This window comes from Vidua chalybeata, chromosome Z (genome assembly GCF_026979565.1).
Source record: "Vidua chalybeata isolate OUT-0048 chromosome Z, bVidCha1 merged haplotype, whole genome shotgun sequence".
Lineage (NCBI taxonomy): Eukaryota > Metazoa > Chordata > Aves > Passeriformes > Viduidae > Vidua > Vidua chalybeata.
Window position 1 is genome coordinate 7751498 of NC_071570.1, and position 27471 is coordinate 7778968.

At 50.5% G+C, this 27471-nt stretch overlaps 1 protein-coding gene across 1 annotated transcript; it reads right to left on the reverse strand.

Annotated features, from left to right (window-relative positions):
• Nucleotides 1-27215, reverse strand: NOL6 (nucleolar protein 6). Its single transcript, XM_053931956.1, has 26 exons — nt 27168-27215; nt 26866-27078; nt 25435-25551; nt 24989-25168; nt 24229-24397; nt 23313-23447; nt 23006-23169; nt 22681-22801; nt 22282-22340; nt 22019-22120; nt 21393-21508; nt 20837-21014; nt 20297-20419; nt 19992-20140; nt 19142-19217; nt 16757-16897; nt 16355-16466; nt 15981-16135; nt 15588-15751; nt 14995-15147; nt 13720-13817; nt 12730-12854; nt 12479-12568; nt 10240-10437; nt 1480-1581; nt 1-386 (listed from the first exon to the last, which is right to left on the reverse strand). Exons 1-26 carry the CDS (start codon nt 27171-27173, stop codon nt 237-239), a joined length of 3396 nt encoding a protein of 1131 aa, XP_053787931.1. The 5' UTR covers nt 27174-27215; the 3' UTR covers nt 1-236.
• Nucleotides 27216-27471: the final 256 nt, after the last annotated feature.

Below are 27471 nucleotides of genomic sequence, written 5' to 3' on the forward strand. Positions count from 1 at the left end.
AAAACTTTATCCCATCTTTATATTTTCTTCAAAATAAAAAGGCATCTGTATTCTTGAAAACAGTAACAGGTCCCATTGCTTTTCTGAACCATATCTATAAAGATAAATAGAGTAAAACATACAGTTCTGGGATTGAGAAAGCTAAAAGGCTCTTCTGGGACTGATTTATAGAAAGGAACAGACACAGAGGTAACAAACTGCTTGAAGACAGGCCACTCTGACACCTCTCAGTGGTTTCAGATAGTCCATTTCTCTGTACGAGCTTCCACACTTTTGACCAGGCCTTCTCCCAAAATCTCAAAGTCCTCCAGAATTGCCTCCACATTGGGAACACAGACCAGCTCATTGTTCAGAGTTGTCAACTTCCTTCCCCTCATGCTGGAGACCTGCAGGACACAGAAAATATTGCACAAATGGGAGCATCTGCTCAGAGTTGCATTGCAACCTCTGCTAGCCCCAAGTAAGAGAAGCAAGTTCCTCTCCTGCCTTGTCACATCCAAACCCTGCTAACACCTCTGGCACCTAGCTCCACAAGTTGCTCAACACTATCAGTGCTCATTTTTAGAGCAAACAAAGTGCAGAAGTGACCCTTCCAGCCCCTTTTAGGGTTTACCCTGGAGCCACAGTCCAAAGACTGTGAGGAAGTCAGGAAGCAAAGCAATGGCCAGGGGTATGGTGGAATGACAAGTGTGCAGATGCATGGCAGAGCCTGGGTAAGCAGGGCACAAGGAGTATGCAAAAGGGATCACAGCACAAGGCTGAGTAAGAGCTGCTTCTGCTCTTTGGTGGGTGTCAAGACCTCAGGTGGGAAGATATCCTTGGCTCCAACAGTGGCAAAAACAAAACCCTTGTGTTTAATCCAGCACGACTCAGCTCCGATGCAAGCATCTCCTCCTCTGTTTCACCACTGTGAATAACTGGGTTTCACAACAGCAGTCAGGTAGAATGGCCAATGCCCTCTGGCCGTGAAGAGAGGGGAGATAAATCACCAGAGACTGACAGAAGAGCCTGGGCTGCCAGCTCCAAGCCATGAGTAACCGGTTTCTTTGCGTCTTTCCTTCATAGAAAGCAGCATGAATCACTCCAGCGTGCCTCACACCTGGCTTAACCACCCTCTAGGGTTTGCCAACCCACACAGTGCAGCTGGAAAACAGCTCCATGCATCAACGAGGACATGGGCACTCTAGACCTAGGCTTCTTGTGGGCTGGGTATTTCTGGTAAGATCCTGAAGCCACAAGAATGGGATAGTCTATTTCCATTCTCAGTTCTCCTGATGACTGAAGGCACTGTGGCCACAGGCCTGTCTTGGTTTCTCCCCTTCTAAGAAGCAACAGAACTATGATCTCAATTTCCCAAAGGGCTTTGGGGCTGATGAGAGTTGGACAAAGCAACTACCATACAGGAAAAAAAAAAAAAAGCCCTTCAAGCTTTCAGGGCATAAAAGCAACAAAAAGCTTAAAACAGAGACAAAAACTCACCTTAAAAGGCTGAGGCTGGAAGCTCAAAGGTTTCCACAAGACTGCAATCACTTCCCCTCCATGCTTGTCATAGAAGAACAAGGCAAGATCGTCAAAGGCATTCTGGGTAGAAAAAAAACACAGGTTAAGGACAGTGAACCCTCAGAGACAACCCACTGAGTGTCCCTCACTGTGGTCCTCCATCAGCTGACCTGGCACTACCAAGCTGTACTTTCCCAGTGTCCAGCAACCATATCCAAGATTTCACAATGCATGAGACAGAAAGAGGCAGGCCCTACCCAACAGGCAGTCCTGCCACAGTACATTTCATGGCACTAAAGACAAACACAAAACCAGAGACCAGCATCTCAACCTCTGCCATCTGTGCAACCAAGGTATCAAAGCTGCTTCTTCCACCAAGACAAACCCCAAGTGAGCTGTCAGAACTTTATCCAAAAAGGAAACATTAGAGCAGAGGTTTTTAAGTAACACAATGTTCTGTGGGGTGGAAAGAGATGGAAAGCTCAAAGGAGGCACTGCAGCAATCTGTCCTCCTTGCCCCTTGTGTTTCAGCAGTGGTGTCAGTGAGCATCTCCTTTGGTGATGCTGAGCAGCAGAGATCAAAGAGAGACATTGCACAAAGGGATGACTAAAGCCCAGTCTGGCTTCCCCCAAGCCCACACCAGCTGGATTCCCAGGGCTGCAAGGAGGCAGATGAGGATCACAGCAGAAGAAAACAATGCTTTGTGCAAGCAACTTCTTGAACCCAAAAGTCTGGCCCTACAGCTCATCACCCAACATGCTGATAACCGAGAGATGTGTACCCTGAAAGAAGCTGACCAAGATAGCCAAGCAGCTGCTCCCTGATACACCTTTATATTGGTGCAGATCAACATCAGGCAACAAGACATATTTACCAGGCTGAGCAAACAGTCCCCAGAATCAGTACAGGAGAAGCTTCTGCACAGGGTTTCGCCAGCCTTGGAACAAACTATTGCCCAGAATACAGACCCTCTGCCCCCTCTTCAGCCTTCTTCTCCATCACCTTAAGTTTCCCAGCTTTTACCAAGAGAGGTCTCTGCTGGCATCATTGTATCATGAGGTTTTCATGAGGATGTGCATGGAAAGAAAATCAACATCAAAGACAAGCTTGGATGGGCTCTTGTATGGACATACCAGGACTGCAGTACACAAAAAAAAAGGTAGAGTGGTTTGGTGTTACCAGTGATCCTAAAAGGCAAGATGGCATTTTTAGAATACAGACCTGATATGCAAGGAGGGATGGTGTTGTCTGCAACCTTCAGAGACAGATTTGAGTTTGGACTGTTGTTGCCCTCACAGAGGGCAACAAAATCAGGTCATCAAGATGGAAAGATCCCAAGAACTGCCAACTCATCCACCTCCATGGGCTTTCACAGGGGCAAGCCTGGTCAAGGCATTATTTCACCAAACTGGCTAGAAAAACCACTGTCTAAGAATACATTGAGAAAGAGGCAATCCGCCCTGGCATTTCTACACTGAGAGCAACAGGTTATGCTCAGAGCCCAGTCAACAGAGAAGACTCCTCTTTTTTTAGCCAAAGAGGGAGGGAAAGCTCAAGGAATGGCAATAAAGCTCAGGGCACGCTGACTGCCAAGGTGCAGCTTTCTGAACCAAAGGGGAGCAGACATGTGAGAACCTGAAAAAGCCCAGCTACTCTGCAGGGTGAGGTCTTCAGCACCACGCGATGCTCCTTATGAGAACAGTATTTTTAACAGATGCATCTTGCTGGACAGAAGCCAGGAGCATTTGCAGTAAAAAACCCCTCCCAGGCTCAGCTAATTTCCCAATAAAACCACTGTTTGGCCTGATATCCAGCAGGTTTGTTTGTTTGGTTTTTTTTTTCCCAGACAGCTGGGAGTAGAGGGCAGATGTTAAAAGGATGGCATCCAATTCAAAATCTCAGCATTTGTCGTGCTCCCAGTTATGTGACACAGAGAGAGCCTCCCCCAGACCCAACAGTTTCAAACTGGCCGACCAAGCTGAGAAGTTCTTGGGAAATGGCAGCATTAAAAGGGTCAGGTGTATTAGTCACTGCACTCCTGTTTGTTCAGAGGCTTGGGGAGTAAAAGCAAACAGTTCACCCTCCTTTCCACATCCCATGTTCTCTGCCCAGTGTTACTGGACTTGTCTGAGCCTGCAAATACCTTCTTCCAGGAAAAGTTTCAGAGAAAAGGGAGAAAAGGTAGGGACTATGTTTGCTCACTTCTCCAGGTGCTCTATCTTTGGTTGCAATTCAGCTTTCAAGGCCCACAGAAATCCCTGCCATCAACAAAACGTACAGCTGGTTCCCATCTCACAGAGACATGGGGGACCTACAAACTCAGGGCTTTAATTTGGAGAGGCCTCATTGTCCAGGGAGAAGGTGTATATGGCACCTGGAAGAAGATTAGAACAAGCTCTGTAAGAAATGATCTGGGTTATACGAATAAAAAGGGTGGAGAAATGTAGGGAGTAAAACAATACCTGGATCTAAAATGGGATTATCAGATTAAGCAGCTCCATCTGAAGCATGGATTTTGCAATGAGTTAAGTGAAATTTAGTTAAGTATCTACTAGTTGTTTAGTATCTACATTGTTAAGTATATACTGTTTAAGTATCTACATTGTTGTTTAGGGATAGGGTTTAGGGATAGGGTTTTTTCCATCTGACCCTTTATCCACTCATTTTTTTTCACTGCTCCTACCAAGAGATTAGGCTCATTGCATCACAGCTACTGGAAGAGCCTTTTAGGGAGGTCTCTGCACACAAAAATGTGTCCTACAGTAGCATTTCCTGGTTCAACAGCAGCTCAGAAGGCAAATACATCAATAAACACTTGTTCAGTGTTCAGAGCATTTTAAGTGCTCTTAGCAAGGAACCCACCAGTGTAAAACCTTATTAAAGCTACTTACTTCCAACAAACAACTACATTTATGGTTAACATTTCGAGGTCTCTGTCACCCTGTTGTGACCTGCCTTGATGCTCCCAGTTATGTGACACAGAGAGAGCCTCCCCCATGACCCAACAGAGCAAGGAGCACTGTCCAAGTAACTCCAGGCTGGGACTACCTCTGTGACTTTCTTTTAAAAGACAAAGGAAACCCTTAGGCTTGGGATTCAGTTGATAAAAGGTTTCAAACTGAATTCAAACTAAGCAAACTTTTCCACCTGAGATCTACACACACATCCTTGTCCTGGGGCTTTGGGGCAGCAGGAAAGAAATGTGGAAAGGAAAGAAGCCAGTCATGTCCTCCTGGCTGCATCAGCAAACATGTCAATCCACCAAATCATTGAGACGAAAGTCTTCTGTCATTTCCTACATGACAAACCCTGCACAGCCTCTGGGAGGGCATTACCAACACAGAAGAAATGCAGCCACAAGTCCCCTGTCAGCCCACCCCAGGAGCTCATGGGGCTGATGCCCCACTGAGCAAGTGGGCGCACACATGTGTACCCACCCTCAGCCCAGGGCTCTATGCTAAGGGTCTGGGGGCAGCTCTGCAGCCCTGAAAGCAGGTGATTGATTTCCTGACACCTCTGTCCTTCCAAAGGTGCACATCCAGATAGGAAGTTTACTGCCTGACATGAGAGTCCACAGAGCTATTTCAGCTTTTCCCTGTCTACCTGGTGACACCATAGGAGGAATCAGCCCTGTCAAACAGGAAGGGAGCAGACTGACCTGGAAAGATTTCACCAATTGCAGCTACATCACATAATCACAGCTTACATATTTTAGGAGACAGAAAGGAATTAATGATAATAAAAATTCTCTAACATGCAGTAGCAAGAGACACATTTTTACACCATGGGAGGAAGAAAGGAAAGGGTTCCAAGTCTTCCTGATAGGTCTTGCCTCAAGGTGCAAGAAATCACAGAATCACAAGGTCGAAGAGACCTTCAAGATCATCGAGTCCAACCAGTTCCCTGGTTGGACACCTCAACTAAACCATGGCACTGAGTGCCACATCCAGTCTTTTTTTAAACACATCCACCACCTCCCCGGCCAGACCATTCCAGTACTTTATCACTCTTTCTGTGAAAAACTTTTTCCTAATATCCAACCTATATTTCCCTTGACGCAGCTTGAGACTGTGTCCTCTGGTTCTGTCAGCTGCTGCCTGGAGAAAGAGACCAAACACCACCACAGAAAGAGACTGATATGGTCACCTCTGGGTCTCCTTTTCTCCAGGCTAAACACCCCCAGCTCCCTCAGCCGTTCCTCACAGGGCTTGTGTTCCAAGCCCCTCACCAGCCTTGCTGCCTCCTCTGGACGTGCTCAAGTGTCTCAACGTCCTTCCCAAACTGAGGGCCCAGAACTGGACACAGCAGAATGCAAAACATTACTTTAGAGAGTTGTTTGTTGTTAAGCAGGAAACATATTCCTGCTCATCCACACAGAAAAGATCTCACAAGATGGACAGCTTCTCTGCCACAAGCTCTTCCTCCAGCATGTACAGCCCAAGAAAGCTAAATCTCAGTGAATGACAGCACATCCCATCAGTGACCTGGTGACACCAAAGACCCAAGTAAATGTGAGGTCTATTAACAGCCATAACAGACAGGCAGATGGACATGGCACAGGCAGCTTCACCCAATCTACCCCACAATCAGTGAACAGCTCAGGGAGGTGACCAGAGCCTTTGGCTTTTGTGAGCTCCAGCATGCAGGCAGACAGGCATGGCAAGCATATCCACAAGCCCTGTGTCCTCTGAATGGTCTCGAGTCCAGAGGACAGCCAAGTCACCCTGGAGCAAAAGCTGCACAGACTAAGCCTTCTCACACCACATCCCCAGAAAACACAGGGGCGTTCTACAGCTCCACAGCCACCACAACACAAGCCAGCAGTCATGATGGAGACTCAACAGGAGCCTCATTCGAGACACTTAAATTTAATTTAGCCTTGCTGGAGAATCCCCACCAGGAGCCAACCCAGGGTTTGCTCTACAAGGCGCTCTGAACTGTAAGTGGCAGGGAGGCTGAATCTCCAGGGAAGCCCTTTCTGTGGGATGTCTGGCACCTGCTTTCCCTCAAAAGTGTGTATCTGCAAAGCCTTCTGGTATGGACAGGATCACAGAACAGGCCTTCTCTATTAGATCTGTTCTGGAATTGAAGGATTTGCTGCCTGAATCCCACAGCCAGTCTTTCATCTCTACACAGAGCCTCCCAGGCACCAGAGCAACTCAGGCCAGTTCCTGCAGCACATCTCCTTGAAGCAGGAAAAATTCAAGCAGTCTGGACTCAACACCTCTTCTCCTTTCTTTTTCTACTCTGATTAAGCTCCCTGGAAAAGACACACATCAATCCTTCAGCTCCAGAGCACTACTGCCTTGCTAAACCCTTTGACTTTAGAAGAACAGCAGCAAACAGGCTGGACAGAAGAGTAGATCTCCTCGTAACTAGTCTGAACTAGGGGAAGAAGCCACTCCTTGCCCCTCTCAATTCAATCAAAACACCAAGGCATTTAAATCCTGTTTTCGTGTGGAAACTTCAGTAAAGAGCAGATGTTTATTTTCTACCCATAGAAGAACACAAAATCCCACAGCATCTGTGAGGCAGATGTCTCCCTTTGCTGCTACAAACCCACCATGGCTACAGCCCCGTTGCTCAATTCTGTGGTTTGTGCTCTTAAGAGAGAGCAAATTACTCTGAATCAAAGCCAGTCAGTTCTGTGTCCAAACTGTCTTCTCATCCAAGTTCTCTCAGAAGGATTCACTGCTGTCACCACACTAATTTCTGGCACCAACTTCTTGCAGGGTTTGGATCACCCCCAGGGCTTCCAGCCCACAGGACAAGAAAGAGCTTAACACTGTTTAAAGTAGCAAGAGCCACGGAAGAAGAAATAAAAAGGTGCTGGAGAGGCTACCAAGGAAAGCCAAAGTTGATGAAAAGGTCTTGCCTCAAAGCAACAACAACAATACACTGAAATATGAAGCCAGATGATTTCTAATGGATGGAGTAGCTTCTACTGACAGCTCAGCATCACCGGCTTGCAGCGGTCCTGCAGTGCAAAATCAGCTTTAGCGGTCTTCCAGCTTAACTGGATATGGCTCAAATCTCTTGAGACCATGTGCGGCATCACCTCTGTGACTTTTCCAGGAAAAGAAACACCTGTTTGCCTAGAAAAGCAGATATTGACCAGCTCCTTCAGGACTGCCCGCTACTGATCCTGATGCTATGAATGACAAGCAAACTGTTACTGGAAGGTACCTCCAATATGATAGCCACAATAGAACAAACATTATCTAAGAGCCTTTAGGACAAAGAAAAGCCCCTCACACAGAGATGCTGAGACAGATTTCAGGCTCTCTGCCCCACGGCTCACTCTTCAGAGAAAGCTACAACCAGGTCCTGATCTCTTCCCTCCTAAAAACCCTCACATCAAAGAACAAGGGACACCAGGAGAATCAACATTGCTTCCAACAAGCAGTGTCCTTTGCTCATATCCATCTTTCTTCACTGGGATGTTAGCATATTGGATTTAGGAGCAGCTGGAGTTGGCAACCTGACCAAACCCAATTCTCAATCTATTATAACATGTATTAATAAAAACAGGCAGTAAAAAGCAGTAAAAATTCAAGCAATTTGGATGACACTATTTACTGGACCAAGTAAATCATAATTGCCTGAAGATAAATGAAAGCTGCTTTCCAGGAAAATATTTTCTCTACCTTTCACTTCCAGAGCCACTTACTCACATCAACTTATCTAAATGCATAAAAATAAACCCTGTAAGCTCCAATGAGTTTCCTGACTGACTGCCTCAATCTACAGCCAGAACTGCTGCAAGCTTCCCCAAAAAGACAGCTCTCCCAGTCAGCTCATCCAGCATCTTCCAGTTTCTCTTCAAGCAAGCATTCTTCTTTCTTTCAGGTTTCCACAAGAGTTGCCTAGCCCTGACTCCTTCAGAGATACAGAGGCTCTGTCTCCATGCATCTCCAGCACCTTGGTAGCTACTGAAAAGCTCTGTTCAGCTCTAGAACCCACTTCCAGGACTAGGTAGACAAGGATTTCAGACTTAAAAAAACTCCATTTCCTACCCACATCTGCACCTCTTGGCTGAGGTTTCATGGCAGCAGGTCAAACATTCATCATTGAAAAGCGAGGGGCTGGTCTTGATATGACTCCTCAGACACCACATAGGGAAGTGAAAGAGAAAACAGTTCCAAATCTGCTTTCTCCTCCCTTTTAAAACCCTTGTGAAGGATGCTTTTCCCCTTTCTTCTTGCCCAAGAATTCTCCAGAACATGTCTGCAGGACCTCCAGGTCCACCTTCCTTCTCAAAGGGAGGAGAGCACTGGGCTTCCCTCTCCCACATGTCCTTCCAGCTAAGGAAGCAGTGCTTTTTGCAGGAAAATTGTGTGACAATTTTGTGGTCTTCCTCCGTTTCATGAGGCCTTTCACACATCCCTGTCTCTCACTTCCTCACCAACCAAGACTGCCCCAGGCTGCTGCAGGTGACAGGAGGACTAAGCTTACACCTTGGCAGACCTGGCAGCTCTGCTGAAGCCACAGCAGATTCCCATGGGCACAGGTTATCATGCACTGGGACTGACATGCAACTTGAGGGGTAACAGGACTGTGTCCAGGATGAGAAAACCTTCAAAGAAACCCTTGCAAGTTTTCTTTGCCCAGTTCCTAAGGTACCAAGTTAAGGTGAAAGGGGAGCTTGAACTGAAAGGGCCCAGAATCTTCCAGCCTAAACTGGAGTTTCAATTCAGCACCACTTTTTCAATGGTGCTCAAACATTGGGGCAGGGAAATAGGAAATCCTGATCCTTGGACACAGATAGTATCAAGCAGGACTGGGCTCTGTGTAGCCTGCTCTAACATGAAAGCTGGCTCTGTTCTGAGTGGGGAACAGGACAAGAGACCCCCACAGCCTCCTTCCTGCCACAGCTAGCCTAGATTCCCATGCTTACAGTTTTGACACTGCTCACAGCACTCCTATCAGTAAGGGATGATGGCAATTCAAAGTCAAGGCAGCCTTTGACAAGAGGACACCACAACCTCATCTCTCTGCACACCCAGCACTAACATTTAACCCAGCTACCACATCTGAAGCTGGGAAGTGCCAGGTGCTGCACAACTGCAAAGCACAGGCTGTCCACATCCAGGAAGGATCACTGCTGTCATCCAGGACCCTTGCATATTTCCCCAGCTTGCCAAGGCTTTGTCTTGGCCTTATGGTGGAAAAGAACATGGTCAATGTTCTTCCCACTTTGGGTACTGACATTCTCCATATTCCCACATCACCAACTTCCTCTGTTGTTATGCATGTGGCCAAACACAGAGAAACCACTTTGTGACCAATACTGATCTCCTTTGGCTCACACAACCACTGGCCTAACAGCAGAAAGCTTACTGGGACCATGTCATGAATACCGGAACTTCCCCCCTGAAACTGTGTGTGGTTACTGCCCATCATGCACACCAACTGGTGGAAGAAGCCATGAAAAGTGAGTTAACTAACTGGAGACAAATGGCTTCAAGACACTTTTGTGCTGAATACAATGTTCTTCAGCAAAAGGTCCTGGTGGTTTGTATCTGAGCTCATCCTCATGTTGCAGCAGCACTCCCATTTCCATGCAGGAGGTGGTTCATTCACCAGGACTTCTGCTGGAGAAGCAATGCCCATCCCATGCAAATACCTAAAGATGTCACCAGCCACATCCTGCACCAGCAGACAATCCAAAAGCCAGAGGGCACCCCATTAGCATCCCCTTAGGCACCCCATCTGCCTCCCCAGTAGGCCATGCTTACTCTCAGCTCCTGGAGGTACAACTGCACAGGGTCATAATCCACCACAGGGAAGAGGATATTCGTGGCAGAGCTGTTCTTCACCACGCCACGGGAAACCGATTTCACTGGCCGGTCCACGCTCTCCAGGAGCCGAGGAATCTGGTTTGGATTCAGGTGGATCAGGACATCATAGAAGTCCAAAGGAGGGCGGAAGACCATCTGCAGGGAGAAACAAACAGTGCTAGTCAATACAGGACACAAGCAGGCAGGAGAGGCAAGAGAGGTTTCCCAAGTCCTTGTCTGCATTTTGTCTCCTTCTCCTTAGGAAGCAGTAAACCAAAGACAAAATTTTTGTGAGATTAATGTTACAAGTTTGCCACAGATCCCAAAACCCTACCTGACTGAATGCTAGTGGGGTGGACAACACACAGGGACAAAGAGATGAGCTGAGATAGATAACTGCACTACACGTGGCAGAGTCTCAGGATGAAGAGGGGAATCAAGAAGCCAACAGGAGCTGAACAACATGCAGGGGACAAAGGAGCTGTTTAATAATGGGATGGCCCCATCTGTCCACCAGGATTTGCCCCAGAGGGCAACAGCATCTTCCATCAAACAGACAGAGGGTGGGAACAAAATCCTGTTAATGGAGGGGAGCAATCCCAGACATGTAAATATTTGGACAGGCAGGATCTAGCTGTGGATACAGCTGTATTAAAATGGAAAAAACTTAAAAACTACTTGTACATTTTCAAATGGAACAAATGATGCAGAGACATGAACAGAGGCATGGGACACTGCTCATCTTGGCACTGGAAGAAAACCCACTGCCTGGAACTGGTTTACAGCCAGGCTGTGGAGAACACACATGAAGAACATCAGTGACCAGCACTGAGTCAGTCCTAGCTCTGTTCCACACAGACCTCTGTTCCACCCAGTGATCAAGTCCATGGCTTCCTGTGTGTGCCCTGGGAGCAAAACCTTGTGTGCATCTTCATGACAGCAAGCATGTCCCCATGGAACCCAAATGCAAAGACAAAAAAATCCAGCTCGCAGCACTCTCTTAGATACAGGAGGCAACTCCAAACTAAACTGGAAAGGATTTTCCCTCCTCCCTGCCCTAAGTTCTACCCTGGAAATAGCATCCCATGTTTATCCCTAATAAACATCATAGGCCTGGGAGGACACAGGCACAGACCAGAGGGATTGCATGGCAATGAGAAACGTTCCCGCTGCAATGGAAGGGAGGAAGGAAGAGTCCCAAGGAGGCTGAGTCAAGGTGTTGGGAGGCTGCTCTGGCCAGGTGACAGTTTGTTTTAGAAGCTAACCATCCCCAGCTCACAATGTGCCTCTTGAATTTCAGTCTTGGGCCAGCACTGCGACTGCAACACACTGGACATGCCTCATTCCTTCACAGCCTTGTAACATACACTGCTACTGCCTCAAGTACATCTTCACCTCATAGTACTTCCAGTGCAAAATAAAGCAGAAGAGAAAGCAGTGTCATTAAGTCCTTTTCATATTGCTTAGGCAGAAAAAAATCCACTGTTTTTTGTTTTAGTTTGGGGTTTTTTGTCCCTAATGTGAATCTGCCATTATCTAACCACTGCTTGGCTTCTTTAGTCCTTTGAGATTCAATCTCCTGGTTCCCTACCTAGTACACCAACAAACTACCCTTCAAAACACATGTATCTCCCTTCAAAGGGCAAATAAATATACATCTCTTAAGTTCATTGCAGTAATGGATGTTTCAGTTTACTTAAAGAATGAAATCACTGAGAAACTGAAGAGGGTTAAAGTCCATAGGGCTTTACTCTTCCATTCAAGCCAAAATAACATCCTCCTAAAGTGCCTGGTACTGTCCTGCCAAAACTTTCAAGACCATGAGCTTGGTTAGAGTCGAGCACACAAGCCACATTTCCACAGCTATTCCAGAACAGTCTCCCAGAGGAACCATTTGATCCAGTCACGGAGACACAACTGGTTTGGCACAGGAATATTGCGGGTTTGCTCATGTCCCAAGAAAACCAGAGAATACAGAATAAACTTGTCCTAGTCACCCCAAGCTGCAGTGCAGAGCTGGGTCCTCCAGAAGCAGGGTGGCAAAGAGGGACACCAGCCTCTCTCCTCCCATCCCTGCAGCTCTACAACCCAGAGAAACCCCACAGCCACATCCTGAAACCTCCTAACACATCCCAGCAAAGCCCAGTCTGCTCAGCCAGAGCCTGAAAACTCTTGTGCTGCTGCCCTAGGGGGTTACCTTCACATCCTGGTCACTGAGCGGGTCCATGAGCTGCTCCTCCAGGGCACGGAGAGACTCCGAGGCGAGCAGGACAAGGCGCTGCAGGATCTGGGGAGGGAAGGAAGTCAGAGAGTAAAACTTGGCAGTCTTGAATGTAACAGGGACATCCCTCTCTCATGGGGCTCTAAGAGCTGGCTCTAGCACTAGGAGCAGAGAACTGCCCCAAGCCAGCAGCCACAAGAGGCAAGGGAACAAATGGCCCAGCTCACCTGTGCTGAGGGGCGCTCCCGGGTCCACATGGAGCTCCACTGGTCTTTGGGGGTGGCCAGGAACATGACAGGGAGGCGAGTGCGAGCTGCTACAAACTTGTTCTTGATCTCCGTGCAGTCAGAATCTGGAGAGGGCAGGCAGAAGGTGAGATGCTCTGCCTCATCCACAACCCTCTGACCTCCTAATCCCTACCACAGCCAGGAAAAGGCAGCACAAGAGGATTTATCCTCTTCCACCCTCTGACCCCACAGTCCATGTGAAACCAGAGCTCCTCCACCTCTGGCTTGCACCTCACTCCTGTTAGGTGGACCTTTGCTCTAACCCCACTCAGGTGGACTCAGGCATGGTAGGTACTGAGACTGACACAAACTGGAAACTCACATTATAAGCTAATGACAGTTTGTATTATCTAAAGAATGTTCTATCCTCACAAGTGGGGAAAAATAGCTTTTTAGTTCATTAAAATAAGTTGGAGGGCACTTTGGAAAATAGCAGTTTTCAAAACCCAATTCTCTCCCAAACACCTTTACATTTGTTTACAAATCAGCTTTAAAAGCTGGGTGTAACTACCTCCCCCACCCCATGACTCTGCAGAGCCAAGACAATCCCATGGTCTCTTGTGGCTCCAGCATGTATCCAAAAGACAATCAACAAACAAAACACTAGAGGGCAGGAACAGACTGCTTCAAAGACAACACCACATCCAGCACCACCCACGCTTGTCACAGATTTCAACAAGACCAGAAGCAGCAGAGCATCATCACTGAGACCCAACTCTTCAGAGGCAGGCAGGGAAAAAAATAAAACAACACATGGCACAACCAAACCCATCCTGCAGGCAAGTGAAAACATGACAGGACAGGAGCAAGGGAGTGGAAAATCTTGCCTCCAGCACAAGCTATGATGTATCCAAGAGATGTGGAGCCATCACTGACCAAGGAGGGCTCAAGAATCTCATGCTGCAGCTCTCCTACCCACTGCCTGCTCACCTGTGAGGCCAGTGTTTAGGTTGACTATCAGAGGGTTATTTTTCCAGTCAAAGGTTGCCAGCAAGTTGAGGAAGCGCAGGAACCCCACCTGTGGAGAGCTGCAGGCAGGACAAAACAGCTCAACATCAGCATTTGCTCTCCTGGCAGCAAAAAGGGCTGCACCAGAGGGTGACTTAGTGAAGGCCCAACCCACATGCAGCCCAGCAAGGGATATCTGTGATAGAAAAGGGAAGTTCAGAATGAATTTGAGACACTTCCCCTTCTCCAAATTTCCAGGGAAAATCTTTCCCCACTCTTTTGTCTCCTACCTCAGGAAAAAGAATCCAGAAAAACATAAATCATAGCCCCCCTCAACCCCGCCTAGTTACACAATCTCCTGACGCTCTTCCCACCCAGACTCCTGGGTCTGGAACAAGGAGGAGGTGGAGAGAGGGCTGCTCCTATCTCTGGTGCAGGTCTGAACACCAGCCAAGTTCCTAGTGTGCCTCTTCCCCTGCAACATGACACGTGCACAAAGCCAGATAGCTGGGAAGATGGGGATTCTGTTCTTTTAGGAGACAGGAAAACATTCTAGGCATCAAACTGTTCTTCCTGCTACTTTGGGAAAGGAAACTGCACTCCAAGTGCAGGGCAGACTAACCTTTTGACTCCACACAGAAGAAAAACATTTCCTTTAACTTCATTTCATTTCCTCCGGGCCCCATAACATCTGTCTGCCTGGGGCCAGCATTTACCAACACACTGCTTCATTCAGTTTTCAGGGTCCAACCCCTCATCCTTCCCTTGGAAGTCTTCTCCAGGAGGAAGGGAGGCTGAAGCTGCCATCATCACCATAACATCCTTCCTAGGGAACCCAGGAGCCCCAGCACACTGGTAGCCACAACACAGCCCTCACCCTGCTTCTCCTGGCCACCACCCCCAGACCAAGTGGCCTCACCAGTCCCCCAGAAGGCACAAGACACCCTGCAGTGGTGCCATCAGCACCTAGAGGCCAGAAGGACACTTGCTCCCAGCCTTACCTTCTCTCCCCCTTTCTCTGCAGTGCACAGTGTAGGGAAAGCCACAGCCCTCAGTGCTAAGTGTCTCCATCTCCTCTGTCAACTCCCAACAGGACTTGGGACAGTATTTTGGCAGCACAGGGGCCTCATTTTCCCTGCTGTGAACCCTTCTAACACCTCCCATCTGAGCAGCATCCCACCCTTCCTCCATGCCATGTAATGAAAGAATGAAAGGCATTAAATCCCCACCGGGCCAGCCTGGGCTCCTCATCCTCACCTGGGTGGTGTGAAGGGGGCTGGGTGGAGGAAGAGAAACGCCACAAGCAGGTCCACACACTCCTCAGAGATGCTGTCGCTCAGGAGCTGGGCGCTGATCCAGCGCTTGGCCAGCCGGGACGTGCTGCCAAACACAGGGTGCTGCTGCTGGAGCCTGTGAGGAGGGAGACATGCCACTGCTCAGCCCACACACCTCAGGACCCACAGCAGCCTCTTGGCATTGGCGAGAAAGAAGAGCGGAGCAAAAATCTGCAAGGAACAGTTACACAGCATCACAAGCACAGAGACTTTCTGCAGATGCTGAGATTTTGGGGGGAAGAAGGGAAAATGCTGCCTCATGCTCCTCTCTAACTATGCTGCATTTTAATATTTGTCTCCCCACACCAGTGACCTCAGGGTGACCACTGGTGCCACCCACACCTGCATCCCTCCCTTAATCCTTCCAAAGAGCCTCTCACAAGGTTGGCTGATGGGTCACTTCCCACAGCAAGCTCCTCTACCCACCATCACTCTCCAAGATCCAAGGGCACCTCCATGCTGGTTTCCAGCCATGTCCCATGTTCTGACCCCTCAGGTACTTTCTGCCTCACCTACCCATGCAGCGAGCTAGTTAGATAGGGCAGATGCAACGTTTCCAGCTCCAGCTGCCGAGATTCCTCTGTGTCCTGGTACTTCAGCATCCCTTCCGGAGTGACCACTTCTTTCAAGATCAGGGGCTCCCGGTGGTAGGCTACTTGGAGACGGAAAACATAGCCGTCCTGAGATGGGAGCACAAAGCAAAGTCAGGCCTGATGGTGACATAAGCAGCATGATGTGTGTTATGTTGCCCCTCAGGGATACAACAGCAGCATCCTGACATCAGTGCAGTCTCACTACACTCTTTCCTAGGCCCACCATACAAATATTATTTTTGTCCAGTGAGACCACTGCCACAGCCCTCCACCGCGGTAAGGTCAGGCCTGGAGAAGGTTCCAGGGATCCCCCTACCTTGTACACATCAGTGTGGGTGACTGCAGGTCTGCAAACCAGCTGGTGCTGCTGCCGGAGGAGCTCAGCCAGCTGGAGGTGGAAAGCAGCCTTGATGCGCTTGATGGCTCCTTTGTCCTGTGGCCACTGGCCACTGCCTTCCATGTGGCAGATAACTGGGGACAAAGGGATAGCAGGCGGTCAGTGAATCCCACAGAGAAACAAGGTGTTGGACAGGGGTGTCTGGAACTACAGGTTACAGCACAAGGGCGAGAGGAGACAGGGCTCTGCTCCTGCCTGTGGCACACCAATACAGCAATAACAGAGCCAGGACTGATGCTGGCTTCCGCTTCCCTCCAACAGATCATCTCCCACTCACATCTCACCCCACTTACTCTTCAAAGGAGTTATGTAGGCTGGGCAGGGTTTCTCCCCTGACGGAAGCAGGAAGTGCTTGCTTCTGTTATGGAAGGAATAAATTGGCTTCATAGGAATGGGAGGAAAGACCTGAAAGAGAACAGCCACCCAGCAACTGAGAACAGGGAGCAGAAACCTCTTGGCAATGTGTATTCCCTCACCCAAACCTCCCACACCAGCAAAGCCCTCCAGTACAGAGGGTTTGGTCAGCTTGTGCACAGCCAGCCCAAAGAACGGAACAAAGCTATATATGGAACAAAGAAGAGGCACCATATTGCCCCAAGGGCTCTCAGGAGCCACAAAACCAGAGAATGACTCATTTTCTCAGTCCTCCCTCACCCCAGCTCCCTGCAGACCCCCAGGCATGGGGGGACACTCACGTCTGTGTAGCGGAGGGCTGGGTGGACACCCTGCACAGCCGTCACCGTCAGCGGCAGCTCCTTCAGCTTCCACAGTTTGCGGCTCAGGTCATCGTAGGAGCAGACAACACTGACCATGGCCTCCTCGCCTGTTCCCCCTGCCTGCGGACACACAGGGAGCCTCTCCAAGCACCTCTCCTGCTCCTGCACTCATCTCACCTCTCTCATGGGCTGGCATCACAACCAAGCTCCGAGGAGCCAGCACTGCCACCCCAGGGAGCAGCTTCTGGCAAGAGCGCTCAGCAAAACTGGGAGGTAAAAAAGAGAGCAAAGACAAGGGCAAGGCTGTCTGTGACTCCCCAGCAGCCTCAGGTATCCCAGAGGCAAATAAATTTTTTTTCTTTTGCAAGACACCAAGGCAGCACCAAGAGCTGTACTGACAGCAATCACTATAGTAAAGGAGAAGCCAAGAATGCTCGGGGAATAAAGAGATCATACACTGGCAAGGTGAGAGCCCTGCTACTGTCTCCCCAGCAGTTACCATGATGCCAACAGAGGCAGCAGTTAACAGAAAACTCCACTGACTACATCCTTAGCCAAGGCAGATGTGGCACGTGGCAAAAGCAAAGACAGAAAACATTCAGAGCATCACAGGAACCCCGCAGAGGGCAGCAGAGAAGCACCAGAGGGAGAATTGGTGCTGCCCTTCCAGCTTCCACCTCCCCAAATAACAGCAGAGCAGCCTGAACAGGGAGGACACATTAGGGACACCAAACCACCCAGCTCAGAGGCAGCTGAGTCACACAAGGAGCCAACCTGCCTGGAGTTTTCCGACCTGGGCTCTCTGGCGGAGCAGCAGCACCCTCTGCGGGTGTGCCATGAACCACAAACCCTGTCCTGCTTGTGGCTGCACCCTTCCTCTGCCTTCATCCTACACATCCACACATTGCTGGCTCCCCAGGCTGCCTGCACACAAAGAGGTGGAGAAGCAGGTACCGTGCACCCACCACCCCACACTCAACAGCAACCTTCTCCCTTGCTCCTCAAGGACTGGCAACAATGGAACCCCTCAGGCCCCAGGAAAATGCATCCCCTATCAGACTGGGGTGTATCAGCTAACCCCAGACCAGCCTGAAGGGACACAGCACACAGACCTTTCTGCCTCACCACACAACAGGCTGTGAAAACCTGCATCTCATCCCAAATCTGACACCCAGCTCCGCCCAGACTGCAATTGGTCCTGGCACAGGAGATCCTTTCCACTAAATGTGTGCCCCTTCAATCTGAAAAAGTGGAAAGGAAACAATTTCTTCCTCCATCCAACAACCAGGTAAAGAGCTAGTTGTACTAATGCCTTTTTGGGACTACCTAAAAATGGAGGCTAGATAAAATTCAGGGAATAAAAAATGGTTATATTTATTGAAGGGCCTTCAGGTACATTCTCAGGCAGATAAAGCCCCCCCAGGGGGCTACACCCCAAAATGGACGATGGGTCATGTTTTCATGACCGAAAGTTTTCATACTTTTGTAAGTTTGGTTCATTTGCATTTAGGGGGTTAATCTTCCAATTATAGCTTCAGATAATGAAGACATTTACTGCAAGTTTGCTCCCTCCTCAGCTTACTTTTTTTAACATTTCTCAGGGCCTGAGATAGTAAGGTGTCCTTGATTTCCAGGCCTAGAGAGGAATTTTTTTTTCTAACCAAAGTGTGAAGACAGTAGATAATACTCTATATGGAGTTTAAGAGTTAAACACTAAAGAACTGCAGGATTACAAATAGATGAAAAATATTAACACTAAAATCCTAAAGCATCAGTACAAAAAGACCAACAAAGTGTGCCAAAGTGCTCATGGCTCATCTCCAGACTTTAATTTCACAAGCTGAAAAGCAGAAGTTGTAAGGAGAGACATTTCCCAGCCTCTGAGATGCATCTCTTCTGTCTGAAAGTGGAGTTTCTTTGTTTTGGCTGCACTTTCAGAGGGACCACAATCTAGCACTTCACTATATGCCAGGAAAGCTCCTTTTCCTGGTTTTGCCAGCTGGACCTAAGGGATGGCAGCACAGAATTACAGAATTATCTGGCCCATGTCCTGAAGGATGCAGTATCTCAGAGGAGCACTGTGGGACAGTAATATATGCTCAGGCAGTGGACAGAGGGGAAAAGCAGTGAGAACAGGACAGTGGGGTGTTTGCAGGGGAAAATGAGGTCTGGGGGATGCTAAAACAAGAGGATTTCAGCAGTTGTGCATTGGTTGCCATGAATGACTTGGTGGATCCTTACCCTTACTACATTCTCTTGGGAACCACACAGCTGTTTCAGTGCCACTCAAACGACCTCCCTACAGCCCTTCCCTCACTGCTCTTCCTGGACAGAGCCCCAGCCCCACTGGGGAAGCAGTCATACCTCTTTCCCAGGCCTGATCACAGATTCCAGCAGGGCTCCTGGGTAGCAGACGGAGGACTCAGGAATGTCCGCATGGCTATGTAGGAGAAGACAACAGAGCATTAGAGCTACAACATGCCAGCTTATTAATCTTATTGACACTGCATGGGTCAATTAATCCTACTGACACTGCTCAGCCCAAGGATGAGCAATCCCTCTCTAAAGGAAGGTCCTGGTGAAAAGACAAATCTCTGCGCATTACAGCCTTGCCCTTGTCTTTGCTCTCTTTCTTACCTACCCAAATAATCCACCCACAGTGCACCAGTAACTTGTGCAGCTTCACAGGATGCAAAGCCAAAGCCACCAATGTGCAGCCTTCCCTCACAAGACACATCCTCAAGTTAGGACAAAGAGGCACAGGCAAACCCTCCTTTCTGTGCAAGAGGGCCTCAGCTTTTGGCAGATGGCATAAACTGCTGCAGAGGCATTCCAATGCCATAGGAAAGACACAATCTTGTGAACTATTACAAGGTCTCAGAGGATTTCACAAAAATGTCCTGCAAGGTCCAGACAGCTTCTCTTCCAGCTCTGAGGAGTGTCCTGGCATCCTACCCACATGGTAAGGGCAGGACCATGTTGCCTGCCTGCCTTTTGCATTACATCCAGCAGAGGCTACAGCACCAGATGCTTGCCCGTCCCACCCGTTTTTGGGAAGCAGCTCACAACTTCAGGACAATTAAAATTCTCACAAATCTGAAACAACCCACAACACCCCACAAAGCATGAAGCTGACAATGGGGTCACCAGGGACAGGACACATGGCAGGAGCGACACATGGAGCAACCCACAGCTGCTGCTCAGTGCAACTTACAGCTTCAGCAGGTGCCTGATGATCTGCTCAGGAATGAGGCGCTTCTGGCAGGCAGTGCTGGCCTCCCACACCACAGCCTCACAGATGCTGCCATCCTGGAACCGACGCAGCTCTGACTTCTCTCCCCAGAAGGTCCGGAACGCCAAGGCCTGTGGGGAGGACATTGACCAAGCCAGAGCAGGGACAAAGGTCATTTCTGGGCCAAACAAAACCTTCCCAAGATTACCAGCCAGCCTCCCAGCTGTCTTCAACCACAGCACAGCACCAGCTTTGCTCTCACTCAGCACAAGCAGGGCTCTCCTCACCTCGGGGTGATCAGCCTGAGGACCCTTCTCCAGTGTACTGGCAGCAAACTCTGGGACAAACAGGAGGCCAAATGTCAGGGGCCCAACATCCTTGTGTTTTGGGGGCTCAGCATCAATTGGCCACTGTGGGAAAATGAGGAACATGAGGCACAAGGAGAGATGAGGTTTCTGGAGCAGTAGCTGCTGGGATATTGGAGTGCTAGATGAATCTCCTGCTATGTTCTCCCAGACAAGCATAGACAGGGAAAGTCTCATCTAATAGGTCTCCTCAATGACAAGAAAAGCTGTCTTCACCCTGCCTCATTACTGGACCAGGACTTGTGCCCAGACCAAGCAAGACAGCCCAGTGCATCCCACAGACACAGCTGCATCCCACAGCACAGTGCAGGGCCTCAGGTTCCGTATTCCCATCAAGGGGAGACAAGCCTGTCTCCTTCCCCAGTGAGCAAGGATGCCCTTCCTGTGCTCTGTAGCGCCACAAGAGACAGTTGAGACCCCACAAGCTGCAAAGGATGCAGTGTCATCGCCAAGCTGCATTACCTCAGGGACCTGGGGCAGGGAGTGAGCCACAAGCTGTGCTCTCTGGGACAGACCCCGTGCCAGCAGCGAGACAACGAAGGGCAGGGCCGCAGCTACGTAGTTCCCACCCCGATCCATCAGCTCATTCAGTAGCTGCATCTTCTTGCAGGTACCCTGCAGCTTGGAGACATGCTTCAGGCTACAGGGAAGAAGAGAAGCTGGTCACCTACCTCTGGCACCAAATCCTTTCTGAGAGAGGGCTCTGTTAGAGGATGGATAAAATGGGGAACAGAGGGTCCTAGCCCAGGATGGGTGCTACAGGAATGCCTTCTGGCATCTCAGGACATGCTGGTTATTGTTTCCAAGGCTTAAACATTGCTCCCCTCCTCTGGGAGGCTATCTAGACAGTAAAAGTGGAACAAGCCAGTGCAAGAAGGCACCAGTGTCTGTTTCAGAGCTTAGCAGAGCTACTTCCCACCAGGTAAGTTCAAATCTAACCCAGACCAAAGCCAGAATCAGCTCACTCGTCTTTGAGCAGGCTGCCTCACCACTACCCAACCAGCATAGTGAGACTCACTGGAAGATGTGGTCAAAAGTCCTGAGCATGGGCTTCTGGGTCATGAGCAGCACTTGAAAGCCATCCACCATCCGGTCATCCAAAATCTCCATAGAGCGCTTGGCTTCGAACTGAACCTGAGCAAGGAGGGAAGGCAGTGCAGGAGCATGAATGCAAAGGGAGAAGGAAAGCAAATCCCTCCAGCAGTGGTCACTTGTGCTCCCCCATCAACGAGGGTCAGCCCAGTTCCATGGTCAGCAGCACACCCTGATCCCAGTCTCTGTCCTTAGCATGAAGCCAAGTATCAAACATCTCTCACTGGTGGTCATAGTCCCTTCTTGATATCCCTGACATCAAGGTCATTTTTTTTTCTCTCCTACAGAACAGTTACATCTGCTAAACAGCTTCACCCAAAGGTGCACACAAAGAGGGAAACAACTTTCTCACACCACTTGAGCAAGACTGGCAATGCAGCACTACATCTACGTCTCCAAGCTTCAAAGCTAGAGATGTTAAAAGCTTAGAAAACCTCAATGAATGCCCTCCCTTAGTCCTACATCCTCCTCAAAGACATCTAACCATTTTCTGCCTGTCTGAGCTCACTCCTAGGACAGCAACTCAAGAAGCCACCACAACCTGCGCGGTACCTGGTGGTATTTGCTGGCAGTCATATCAGCACAGAGATTGACCAGTCCAGAGGGATCCACAAAGACCACTTCAAATGCCTGGTGGAAATCATCCAGGACAGGCTGGAAAAGCAAACACAGTCCTTAGTGCTGCAGCACATCACACACACCAAGACACCCCAGAACTGCTGCCATCTGCCATTCCTGCAAGGCACATCCCAGCCAGCAGGAGCAGTGGCAATACCGACAGACACAGGCACAAGACCACTCAGAGAGCTGCTTACCAGGGAGGGATCAGCATCCTTGGCTAGACTGATCCCTGTCACACTCAGGTCAGTGGTGGCTGTGGACAGATAGGAAGGAACAAGTCACACCACCATCCACATTTCTCCCCCTGGTGACAGTGGCACAGTTATGTGTCAATACCATCAGGGTCTCACAAAAGTCAACAGTGTTACAATACAATGCTGGCCCCCCGCCCTATGATGGGAATTCCCCACCTCACTGCAAGATGCACCATCCAGCCCTGCTCTGTTGATTCATCCCCTCCTGTCCATCCCACCCACAGGGGCTCAGCACAGAAGAAAAGCCACAATGGCCTCTCTGCCTCTTCCCCCACTGTGTTCAGGCTTTGTGCCTGAACACCAACCTTTCCCTGTCCCTAGAGACCCCTGGAAGCTCACACAGGAACTGCAGAGTGCTCCTCAACACCTGGTAGCCACTCATCATCTTGACAATCTTGCGCTTCATCAGCAGGTATGCAACAAGCATGGAGACCAAGAAGCCACTGAAGCACCCCAAGCCCTGTGAAAACAGAGGTAACACAACCCCATGGCAACCCACAAGTTAGGTTTTCATGGAGACCCCATCCTAACACAGTTCAAAGCAAAGCTACAAGCCACCACCCCACCCATCAGGACCAAAGCACCACCCTTCTGCCAAAGGAAGGAGAGCAGGCCAAAGGCAGGTTAGCCAGGTAAGCAGAGCCCACCTCGGCACAGGACATACCTTGCTGAGCTGCCGCTGGTTCAGCCAAACTTTGAGGAGGGCCAGGCCATCTTTCATGCCTGGGAAGTCCGTGGCTGCATTAGACAAGAAATGCAGGTGGGAGAGCATCACGGTGTCACAGAGGATGGAGTTGTTGTAGTGTGGGGTTGGGGGCTCGGTGGCTCCTGTATGGAGAGATGACAGCATGTTGGACCCAACCACCAACCGCCTGCCCACAGAGAAGGGCTGCCGTGAACCCAGCCACAGGCACCGGGGGCAGTCTCTGCCTGAAACAAACAGCCTCATGTTCCCCCAGCCCAGGCCATACCTTCTTTGGGGGTGCTCTGCTCCATGAACCAGGCAGTCCGGACATTGTTCTTGCTGGGATAGAAGCGGCTGGGTTTGAAGAGATCCGAGTCGGGACAAGCATGGAGTCGGACAGTGATAATCTTCTCATCCTTGCCTGTAAGCACCCAAGGGGAGAGGTACAGGAAGAAGAGATGTCAGAGATTAAACTGGGAAAACATGGAGCATCCGCAGCCCGGGCAAAGGCCAAAGCTCCTTCTTAGCAAAGTTCCACGGCAGTGGAAATCATCTCAGAGCAGAGAGTGACCACATCCTAGAGCCAATGATGACCTTGAGGACACACAGGTCATGCCCCAGCCCCATCCTCCTCCCCACTGCTCAGTCTGGCATCATTGCCTGCCCTGGCCTTGCCATATCACATCTGTCCCAGACCCCAACCCACTATCTCCTGAGGGCTGTGGGAACAAGCAGCACTTAGCACCCCATGCATCCCATTGATCCCCTTTCATGGGGACCAGTCATCTCATTAGGAAAGAGACAGACTGCACACAGGTTGTTGGGGAAGGCAGAAGGACAGTGGGGAACAGGGCTCAGGAGAGCAGGAAGGAAGGGCAGTGCTGGATACAGGTGTGTTTTGTAGGGTTTACTTTTTTACTCCTTGAAGTACCCACAGGATATGCCAGCCAGCGAGGCCAAGGCTGGAAATCCCAGCCAAGCTGCAGAGGAGGATTGGGAAGGGGAGAGACCCTGAGAACTAGACTCTGGGTAAAGAGAGAAAACAGATGAGAAGCACCCAAAATTTATCACCAATTGTGATGGCAGCCCCAGACCGGTCCCTCTCCAATGAGGCATTAAATGGTATTACACCACCACCAGCGCCCTCCACCCAACACCACTACCCAGTCACACCCCACACCAGAGCAAGGCTCAAGTGGCACCTTGAGGCCTCAGGAGCAGGATGGGCTTCAGATGGTTGCTGTTCATGTACGCAAACTTCACACTGCCAAAGAGCTTCTCCTTGGACAAATGCTGGGCAATGTGGGATAGGTACAGGGCTCTCTTCCGGTGGTAGCGTTGATTCAGGTTATCTTTGTCCTGAAAGATTTCCTGGGAAGAGAGGGAAAGAACAATGCCACCTCATCTGCCTGCTGAGTTGAGGTACAGCCCGAGGTACTACCCACAACTCTCCCTGGCCCCACAGGCAAACCTATGTCAGCCCCAGGGAGCTCCAAGTTGATCAGGAGCTTGCTGCTGGCTCCCTGAGCTCCACGACTGCAGGAGACAAGAGCAGTCATGCAGCCAAACAGGCTGTGCTTGGTCTCAAGCTTTTCTTACAATTAAGTCTGGACAGCAAGGGGAGGTTACCAGGCTCCAAACCTCTCCCTCCCTTTAACACAGTCTTGGGAGCTGCGGTGGAAGTGCAATTGGGTACAAAAAAAACATGCATCTCCCTGACAATGTTCCATCCAGGCAGAGAGAAAGAAGATCCTCATGAGGAACTAAGATCAAACAGCTGCAAGCTCTGACAGAGCAAGGGGTCAGACCACACTCCCCAGCTCCTTGTGAAAGTCACCCTGCATATCCAGATGCCGCCACATCACTGAGAAATGGAGTGGGCAGGGCAGGGGTCATGGAGGACAGGAGAGGACAGGGCTCTGGCAGGCCCCAAGCCATTTAGGAGGTGGCATGGCCACTCACCCGTGGCATGATCACTGCAATGTCCACGTTGATCTCCGGCCTAACGCAGGTGCCCAGCAGGTAACTGCCCACCACCTTCAGCTCGGCTGGGGGCACAAAGCGGAACTTTCCCTTGACGTTGAATGGCACTTGCAGGAACGGGACCTTCACATCCTTGGAAAGCCAGGCCTGGTCAGTGAGCTGGGAACAGACATGACACACAAAATGCTCTGAGAATCAACAGCAGCAGATGTGCAGGAGCCAAGACCCCGCTCCCCACACAGCTGCACCCCGAGCTTAAAGATAATCTCCCCCCTTTTTCCCCAAAGAAAAAGCAAAGTATTATTTTTTCAGCCCCTAAGGGAGGCAGTTCATGAGTAGCTCTGCTTGCAGAGCAACAGCAGAGCCTGCTCCTGCTCCATCAAGGACAGGGGTCTTGCCACCTCTTCCATAAGCCTGGAACATACATCAGTTTCTGGAGTCTCTGGGATGGTGCTCAGCAGGCTGTTAATCTCATGGAGGAAGGCATCGATCTTCTTCTTCTTCTTCTCCTTCAATGTCACCTCCTTCAAAAGCTCTTCGATCTGTAGGGGGAAAGGGGACCATCAAAGGCAGCTGCGCCACACTGAATTACTCCTGACTTTTACCTTGTTCTCCAGCACCAACCATGAGCCTGCTGCAAAGGGCAGCTGGTGAACTGGGGGAGACACTGAACTCTCCATAAACCATGCCTGGAGCTGGCAGTTTGATCAGTTCCTGCCATCATCTCTGAGTGCTGGATTGCAATCATCTCCATCCCAACCAATGTCCAGGCAAAAAACCCTGATGTAATTCACAGAAGCATAGCTCTCAGGAAGGCTGTCTGTATGACAGAGGACTAGCTGCAGGAAACAACCACACAGATTCCCACCACAAACCAGGCCCCAGAGATCCTGCCATTGACACCACCAAGTAGCTAGGTGATCAAAGCTGTTCCTCATAAAAATCACCAACGTTAGAACCACAGGCAGGGATGGGATGCCATCCAGAGGGACCTGGGCAAGCTGAAGGAGTGGGCCATGAGATTCAACAAGTCCATGTGCAAGATGTTGAATCTGGCTTGGGGGATGAACAGACCCAGAGCAGCCCTGCCCAGAAGGGCCTGGGGTGCTGTGGGTCAGAGGCTGCACATGGCCTGGCCATGGCACTCACAGCCCAGAGAGCCAAACGTGTCCTGGGCTGTATCCAGAGCCCCGTGGGCAGCAGGGGAGGCAGGGGATTCTGCCCTTCTGCTCTGCTGAGACCCACCTGGAGCACTGCATCCAGCTCTGGGCTCCCAGCACAGGAGGGACAGGGACCTCCTGGAGCAAGCCCAGAGGAGGCCACCAAGATGATAAGAGGTATAAAGGACCTCTCATATGAAGAAGGGCTGAAAGCATTTGGATTGTTCACCCTGGAGAAAAGAAGGCTCTGAGGAGATTTATTGTGGCCTTCCAGTACCTAAAAGGGCTACAAGAAGGCTGGAGAGGGACTTTTTATGAGAGCATATAGTGATAGGAAAAGGGGCAATGGCTTTGAACTGAAAGAGAGTAGGTTTAGATTAAAAAATGGGAAGAAATTCTTCCCTGTGAGTGTGTTGGCACAGGTTGCCCAGAGAAGCTCTGGGTGCTGCATTTCTCAAAGTGTTCAAGGCCAGACTGGATGGGGCTCTGAGCAACCTAGTGTTCTGGTGGAAGGTGACCCTGGGGGATGATCTTTAAAGGCCCCTCCAACCAAAACTGCTCTATGAGTCTATGATCCAGTTACCAGCTGATCTTCACCTAACTCAGACAGCTTGATAACACAGGCCATCTTCGACTCCGGGCTCCCGCAGCCCCCGCGCTCCCCCCGTGCGGCAGTGCGCGGCCCCCACGGCTGACCTGCAGGCGGAGCAGGCTGGAGTGGAACAGATCCTCCGTCTCCTTCAGCTGGGTCAGCTCCTCGCTGGTCGGCGGCTTGTAGAGCTCGGCGCGGCTCAGCTTGGCCGGCTGCGGGGCTGCGGCTGTCGGGACAGCCCTCTTCCCCCGCCGCACCACAACTCCAGCGGGGGGCTCTGGGCCCTGCTCCGCCTCCTCCGCCGCCTCCGGAGAGCCCTGCGGGGAGAACACAGCACAGCATGGCTCGGCTCGGCTCGGCTCGGATCAGCCCCGCGATCCCCCGGCCCGGACCCGCCGCCTCTCACCGCCATGGCCGCCGCCCGCGTGCACCCCCGTCACCACGTGCGGCGCCGCGCGCGCCCCGCCGGCCGCCGAGCGCCGCTCCCTATTGGCCGCGCGCGACAGCGCGGGGCTTCCCATTGGCCCCGCCGCCCGTGCCCGCCCCCGGGGGGCGTGTCCGCAGCGCCGCTCTGCTTCCGCAGCAATGGCGGCGCCGCTGGCGGGCAGCGCGGGCCGTGGGCTTGCCGAAATCACCGCCTTTCACCCCAAAACTGCGGCTCTCGGGGCAGTGTGACGGACTTTCGCCTTCAGGCGGGCGAGCGCGGGGCC

Bases quoted from the DNA above. Each gene is read 5' to 3' on its own strand.
- NOL6 (XM_053931956.1), bottom strand. The intron at 22,341-22,680 runs GTGAGCTTCCAG...ATCTGTCCACAG, and splicing joins GAGCACTCTGCAGTTCCTGT to CCACCACTGACCTGAGTGTG. The intron at 16,467-16,756 runs GTGAGTGTCCCC...GTTCTCTTTCAG, and splicing joins CAGCCCTCCGCTACACAGAC to GTCTTTCCTCCCATTCCTAT.